Here is an 8,322-nt window from a genome sequence, read left to right as displayed (position 1 = left end):
ATACTTTTACTTGTACTTTTTACTCGTTACTTTTTAAACTAAGAACTTTTTACTCGTTACTTTTTTTAAAAATACTTGTACTTTTACTTGTTACTTTTTAAAAGTAACGTTGCCATATATGCTTATTACAATAAGTGGAACACTAAATTAACGGAAAATATGCTATTTACAAATGTCCGATACTCGATCCTTTTGTCACGTGGCGAACAACTAAACCCTAATCAAGTTTTCCATACATTTTGTTGTTTAGGAATGGCAATGATTCTTAATTTTATCCTTAATCACGTGGCAACGAAGATTATCGGACCTTACACCAGGTGATTTCATTTAATGAGCTACGTCAAACGCGTAGTTTTAGGAACCGCTGTTGCTGAAAATACTGCAAGAGCTTTAAAAACGCGTTTGTGTAGCTTTGGGAACCATTGGTGGTGTGAAGTTATAAAATGTGTGGGATTAATTTAGATTCTTGTTGTCTAACAAAAAGGCTAAACATTTAACAATTTTTAGCTGTCGCAAACTTGGTATATTTTTCTTTTATTTCCTCTATCATTTATTATAACGTGCGTAATAATTTCGAAAATATTAATGTTACGAATTTCTGCCTGACCAGAAGAGGGCGTTGTAATCACTTACAATAATTCTGTATAACTTATGTGGCAGGCAATGGATTGAACTGGATGGCTCATTGGTGAGCCCATTTCGTATCATATTATTTTATTTTGTTTATTAAATTTGTTTGTTATTAAATATGGTTTCTTTATTAATGCACCCATTCGCCACTGAATCATTCTACAACAATTGTTAAACTTGTATAATCTGAACTTGTTAAACTTGTACAAGGCATATGAATTACATCAACTCATTTCATATAACATTTTTTTAAATACTTTGCAACCTTTTTTAAAAATTCCAATTGAAGTTCATTTCGAAATTTTTATTTCAAATTTTTTTTAAATTTAGGATACCTAGTTCAAAATGCAGGAGTATTTTGTTGTAAATAATCAACCACATTTTTAACCTTTACTGTTTTGTTGCTGTGTTTAATTGACAATGCTCGAGAAAGTTTTTATTCGTATTAAACTTTTTTTTCCTGGTTGCGTAATAAAAAATCGTGCAATAGAATGCCCTCTACGAACTAGTACGTGGATAAATAAAGCTAAGAACACCAATCAATGTTCAGCACTTTCCACAAGATATCATCGTGCAGCGCGATGTTTGTTTAATTTGCAGGTGCTTCACTTAGTTGTCATAAAACTGTTCGAAGGTTTCAAGCAATAACTGACTCATCAACATGTGATAGACCATAAAATCTTCACTCAAGGTAACATTACGCAGCTGTGATTGGGAAATACGTTACTCAAAACTAAAATCAAATTACTATTTTATGGTTGTACCATTCCTGTTCCGATAAATTATTTTTATATTTTGAAGAGACTTTATAAAGCATCGACTCTAAAACGTTGCAAGATAGCAACTGTTTTTAAATAGAATGTATTTTATTTGATTTAAACATAGTAATAATAACATCAGGAGAGTATACAAGCGAGTTTACGGTACATTGGGTATCTTTGTTCATTGGATCTGTTAGAGATTACCTCCAATTATTTAAATCAGTTAATTAATCTAGCATTTGTAAAAACCTATTAATTGATTTCAACCAAATAAACTCAAAAGTTGGAGTATTTAGTTGTAGACGTTATCACAACTATAAATCACTCATACGCGTATTATGTAAAACAGAATCATGATCTCTCACGTGGGAAAGATTGGATTTTAAATTAATTTTTCTTAAAAGCTTTTAACTCTATTAGATTTTTCTCTATTTATTTTGTATTATATCCGTCGCTAAACGGCCGACTCAATTTTGGGTTTGCGACTACTTATGTTCAACTCCGGAGCCTTGTAATTTTCTGAACTGATCCATAAGACAAGGAAACTCCTGGATCAGTACTCCCAGAGGTATTGATTTGTTATGGGAACATGGAAGATTTTGCGACTTGGCAGATTTAACGTGCATCAGTCACCATTTACTACACTGGGAGTCTTCAGCCGGTGGGTATCAAACCCACAAACTCTTGGACATGGACTCAGTGCCTACCAATCAGGCTATCCCGGCCTTATTTATTCTGCGTGAAGTGATAGAAAAAAATATAATTTTTTTCCCTCACAAAACAAAAAGATTTGGAAGATCTTGAAAGGGGCATGCTAATGTTTAAACTCGCCACGAATTCGAGAGATTGTAATGAGACGAGAAAGTTAATTCAGTTGTGTTATTCTCGAACAAGAATAAACACGATCGTAACTTGAACAACTTTTATTGTTTCAAATAGTTGTGCCGACAATCGACACCAAAAAAGTTTAAACCAGCAGCCGTTTGTAAAATGTCGAAATTACAATTGATTATAAAAGATCGAATTAAATTTAATGGATGATAAGATTTGGTGCTCATTGCCTACTTACTGTTTTCTTTATTCCATTAGTTGCAAATCGTTCGTAAACTTCTCTCGACTGATGCAAAAATTGAAGAAATTGGAGATGTCTCCACTCTTCAAAATCAACAAAGATACCAAAACATTTGAAAAATTTATATACCCATCAATTTTTTTTCTTCATATTTCTGATATCAGTAAAGAATATACATAGCGGAAGAAGGCTATCTTCCATTGACATAAGGTAAACCAGTCCTCCAAGGTTTGGTGAGATGTATAAAGGAAAACACAACATTTAGGGACACAGCAGTAGAAGTCTTGAAAACGGGTTTGCACTCTTCTTACCTCCCAACCACTATTGGGGTTGGGGGGGAGAGGAAAAGTTGTATATTTTAATTTATTTTTCGCTTATTCTAGATTTTTACACTATTGATAAACAGTATACTGTACTATTAATTAAGATATTTAATTGAGAATACGTTATATCATCCATGTTGATTAAATCTACTGACACATTTTGACCTAAAAAGGAAGAATAAAATGGCTTGAGGCAGCGTACACGACCATACTTGTAGAGTTGACTTACAACCGGTTCACAGGTGACGTATGTTGTACATCCCGACTGTCACCTTGTCTTTTGCTTCTTATGTGTATGCGCTGCATCTTAGTACATATCATGCTGTACTAAATCTGAGCTTGTTGCTCACCCAGTAAGTTGTTTTTCTGGGATAGCAATCCGAACCGAGCAGCTCAACGCGTCAGTTATATATTCAAAAAGCTGGACTTCTTTCCCTTTCTATGTTCTTTTGCAATCAGTCTAATTATTTTTTTGAAACTGATAATGAATCAATGAAAGTAGGTCTTGGTCATCATTAAATTTTAAAAAGATTTGTAACCTATTCATGAATATCTTTATCTATGGATATCATCATAATGAAATTCGCATCAGCATGATAAACAAAAATTTAATTCAAAAATATAGTCAAAATAAATAAAAAAAAGTTTTTTGATAATGGCCTCCACCAGTTAAAGATATAATTTTTTTATCAGGTGAAAATTTATTTTACTCATATGACGCAAACTAAAAATCAAATTATTCTAATCATATTTTTATCATAGTGTATACAAGGTAAATAATATTTATACATGGATCAAAGAAATCCGTCACCTCCACCAAGTAAAAAACAAAAATGTGAACCTACACAAGTGAAAACATTTAAGAAACTGCTCAACCGAAAACGAAGTAAATCGGTCATGTATGTAAAAAAATATGCACTGGAACAGGAGAATGTGGTTAATAAATCATCGGGAATTAAAGTGATTTGTTTTGAAGATATTGGCATTTATTCACCTACGGCAGACAGTTCTGAAGAACTTATCCAACCATTATCGGCTAAAGATTATAGTTCGGAATCTTCTGTTACTTTAGCATCTAAAGTTGGAACATCCAAGAATTCATCTGTTTCATTTAAAGACAGCTCCGAGGATTTTAATTTGTATTCTAATTCAGAAACTTCTGTTACTTCAGTATCTAAAGTTGGAACATCCAAGAATTCATCTGTTTCATTTAAAGACAGCTCCGAGGATTTTAATTTGTATTCTAATTCAGAATTTTCTGTTACTTCTGCATCTAAAGTTGGAACATCCAAGAGTTCATCTGTTTCATTTAAAGACAGCTCCGAGGATTTTAATTTGTATTCTAATTCAGAAACTTCTGTTACTTCAGTATCTAAAGTTGGAACATCCAAGAATTCATCTGTTTCATTTAAAGACAGCTCCGAGAATTTTAATTTGTATTCTAATTCAGAATCTTCTGTTACTTCTGCATCTAAAGTTGGAACATCCAAGAATTCATCTGCTTCATTTAAAGATAGCTCCGAGGATTTTAATTTGTATTCTCATTCAGATTTGCATTTGGAGAAGTTGATGGATCGGTTGGAATCACAAGCTGCTAATGTAAATATTATTTCTTTTGGTGTAAAAATTATTATCTGGTACTAGTCTCAGACAATCCTCTTGGCTTTAAAAGAAAATTATACGAGAAGCAAAGAAGTCGCACATTTTAAAGCAAACTTATTTAGGCAATAATCAGCTAAGATATTAGTATCTGCACAAACTAACTAAGGGTATAATATCACTTTGATGTCAGCGCTACTTTTGAATTTGGTTATCTGATTCACCAATAATTTCTATTTCCAATGATATCAGGGGTCTATAGCACTATAATTTAGTTGGAGGGAGAAAACATAGTGCTTCACTGAAGCAACAAAAATATTTTTAAAAAAATAAAAACGTGTTTTGAAATATTTAAATTAGAAAGTCTCATTTGTTAATCTAAACTTATTAGACAAAAAATTAATACACATATTAAATTAACTTATTAGATAGTCGAGAAACCTAAATAATATTGCAGGAGTTGCATCAACTCGGCTCAAACATTTGTCTAAATTAATTCTCTGAAAACTTCGATGTCAGACGTAAAAAGCATAAAAACAGAAAATTTGATGCGGTGGAAAAAAAAGTTGGATATTAATGGAGAAGTGGGAAAAAATAAGAATCTCACAATGAAAACAGATGGCGCTAAATTTCTTTAAATAAACTTATAACATATTAGACACAGCTTACAATCCAATTTCAAATACATTAGTACCGTAAGTGTACCAATTAGCCAATCACAGAAAGGATTATACAATGGTAGTGATAATATAAAACTATTTTTGTACATTTTGATAAATTTTGTTTCAAAATTATAGAATTTGCAAACATAGACATTATTGCAGCAAAATTGTGAAAATATTTAGATTTAAATACAAAATATCCTTCATTCAAATTTTATTAAAAATTGCGTAAATAAAAAGTTTTTGCTATTCAATTTAATACAAATGTTTAATAATAATATTTTAAGAATATTTATTAGCAAATGTAAGCACCTTTCACTTTTTAGGTAGAAAATATTTAGCTCACAAACGTGCTTCAGGTGAGTCACCTAAGGAAGTTTTATCGTCTTCAGTGAATATGAGTTCCAATTCACCTGAGGATGGTAATAATTTCGAAGTACTTCAGTAGTTTCTACTATCCTCGACACTATCTATTATTTATTTTTATTTTTATAATCGACTTAGTTTACACCACCATTTGATCAACATAGTTAGAGTATGCAATTTCGTTAGCATTTGCCGTAGTACGCTATTAAACGAGCCTTACTTTTAAGCAAATAAAGAACTTTTTTGTACAGATAGTATGGATTTAATTCTATATTTTTTTTAAATGTTTATCCTTTAAATTTTTTTTCAGCAGAAAGTTTCAATATCCAGTGAAGATCTGATGGATTCTTATAACGTTTTACCGACCAGGGATCATGTGAAAACAACATTTGGTTCGGTTTTATCTTCAATTGAAAGTTTAAGAAGTCTCATAAATGAATGCCCGCTATCTAAAGCACTTTCAACAATTTACAAAACATCTTTACCTTCACGTGAATCTTTATTAAGTAGTGTTTCGGATCAAACGCTAATTTCTCCAACAAGCAATCAAACTTCTAATGAGGACTATAATCAAAAAGAACTTCTTCCAATATCCAGTAAGGATCTCACAGATTCTAAGGATTCTTTTTCGTTAAAAGAGGATCATGGAATCTATACGAGAACAGAGTCAGTTGAATCAGATTTTGCTTCGCTTGAAAGTTTAAGAAGTTTGGAAAATGGTTGTCCGCTATCTCTAGCACTGTCAACAAATTATAATGCAACACCTTCTCGTGAATCTTTATTAAGTAGTGCTCCGGATCAAACATTATTTTTTTCTGCAAGCAATAGAACTTCTTGTGAGGACAATAATCAAAAGGGGCTTTTACCAATTTCCAGTGAAGATTCTGATAATACTTCCTCGACTAATGAGGATCATGGAAATTATGAAAGAAGAAGTATATTTGAATTAGATTTCGCTTCTGTTGAAACTTTAAGAAGTCTAATAAATGGTTGTCCGCTATCTAAATCACTGTCAACAAATAATAAAGTAAATTCTTCCCTTGAAACTTTGTTGTGCAGTGTATCGGATCAAATATTACCCTCAAGCTGTAAAACTTCTGATCTACGAATTACAACTATAAGCAATAAAACTTTTTATGAGAATAATAATCAAGGACTTTTTCCATTAATCAGTGAAGATCAGATAGATTCTAAAGATGCTTTCTCTGCAAATGAGGACCGCAAATGGGATACCGATACAATTAACTCGGATTTTGCTTCGGTTGAAAGTTTCAGAAATCTTGCAAATGGTTGCCAGCCATCTAAATCTCTGGTAACAAATAATACTGCAGCTTCTTCTCGCAAATGTTTATCAAGCAATATGTCGGTTCGAAAATTAATTTTCCCAGCTGACAATAAAATTTCTTATGAATTCAATCAAGAGGGACTTTCACCCCACCAAGTTGCATTTTCGTACCAGAATACGCATGAAAATACCCCTGAAATATTGTTTACTTTAAGCCTCCCTAGTTATAATAGCAATCCCCGAGAAAAGTATATTTTTGATACAGAGTTAGAATCTGATGCTATGAATAAAACCATATCGTCGATATCCTATGACGATGGTATTGAAAAATGTTCGAAAACGGAATACGATTCTCAGAACAAAAATCAACCCAATTCGCATAAATTCAAAAACATCAATGTACCACGTTCTTTGCCGAATATTAGTCATTTTTCAGAAGAAGAAAACGCAGTTTTTCGGGGAAATTAAGATCTTTAAAAACAATCTCGAATGCAACGAATTCACAAGATCTGTTAAGTAACACTTTTCAAAACACGAAATCATTTTTGTCGCAGAGTAATGATCTTTTCTCAAACGATGCATATGCAACTTCACCGGAAGATACGAAATCTGAAAAAGTATTCCAAAATGAAATTAAACCAACAAGTCACTTCAACCATGCTTTGCCAACTACAGAACCGATTTCTTTTCAGGATAATCGATTTCTTTTTTTAAAAGGTAGAGGCACACCATCTCTGGAAAAGCCGAGACCTTTAGACAGAATGTCAATGCCGAGTAACACTGAGCCATCAGGTCTCCCCAATCTTGCTTTACGAACCCAAAACAAAGACAACTCAAATGAAATCAAAGGGGAAAATACTAAAAAAAGCACGGTCAGCTTTGAAAATACTGTTTCAAAATCTAGTTGGATTTCAAGATTAAACGGAATGGGAGAAGGGGATCAACAGTACATTTCAAAATCGCAACCTCACTTAGATGAAGATGAATTGGATCGCTTTGGTAACTTTGTTACCAATCAGCTGCGGAAGTTGCCTCTAAATAGCATCGTTACCTGCGAAAATGTTATCGTTGAACTTTTGATTAACGAGAGAATGAAAGTTATTACTGAGCTGGCAAGCACTAAAGTGCAGCATTTGACAAGTTGCCATGGCCCTTGGTCTAAAAATTGTGATGAGAGCCTCAATTAGTAATAAGTTAAATCACCATGAAATATTAATTTTAAAAAAGTAACAATTTTTAAATGCAAAAGTTTTTACTAAATAGTTTTATAATATGAAATTTCTGTTTTTTTCTTCTTTTTTTCTCGTTTATTATGAACTGGTTCAACAATGTAAAATTTTAATTTTAATAAAAATTGTTATAATAATTTATGTTCATTTATTGTACGAAAGTTATAAATGTTTATACAGGGTGTAAGCAATGCTCAATCTTTTTTTTTTCTTCTGCAATCTACATAAAAAATGCGAAAGTGCATGTTTGAGCTGCAAATAAATCTTTAGGAGAGACAAAAAACCATAAAACTCTGACGGATATAGAAAGTATGTAAAGGAATCCCTTCCAACAAACAGAACAACAAGCCTTTCCTTATAAGTAAACAGAAATTTCTTATTTTTTCTACAAGAGT

The 8,322-nt window shown here is 32.0% G+C and overlaps 1 protein-coding gene across 2 annotated transcripts; it reads left to right on the top strand.

Moving 5' to 3' along the window:
- Positions 1 to 3,454: 3,454 nt before the first annotated feature.
- On the top strand, positions 3,455 to 8,063 carry LOC107438201 (uncharacterized). Of its 2 annotated transcripts, none has more exons than XM_087166042.1 (2): positions 3,455 to 4,385; positions 5,727 to 8,063. In XM_087166042.1, the coding sequence occupies exons 1-2, from the start codon at positions 3,576 to 3,578 to the stop codon at positions 7,164 to 7,166; spliced, it is 2,250 nt and encodes a 749-aa protein (XP_087022168.1). In that variant the 5' UTR covers positions 3,455 to 3,575; the 3' UTR covers positions 7,167 to 8,063. The 2 variants fall into 2 exon arrangements, with proteins under 2 accessions (XP_087022168.1, XP_087022167.1); XM_087166041.1 differs by having other exon boundaries at positions 5,724 to 8,063.
- The last annotated feature ends 259 nt before the right edge of the window (positions 8,064 to 8,322 follow it).

Source organism: Parasteatoda tepidariorum, chromosome 6 (genome assembly GCF_982258835.1).
Source record: "Parasteatoda tepidariorum strain Cologne lab strain chromosome 6, Ptep-v5.0, whole genome shotgun sequence".
Lineage (NCBI taxonomy): Eukaryota > Metazoa > Arthropoda > Arachnida > Araneae > Theridiidae > Parasteatoda > Parasteatoda tepidariorum.
The sequence above is the reverse complement of the archived record's forward strand: the minus strand, read 5'-3'. Positions and strand labels throughout refer to the sequence as shown.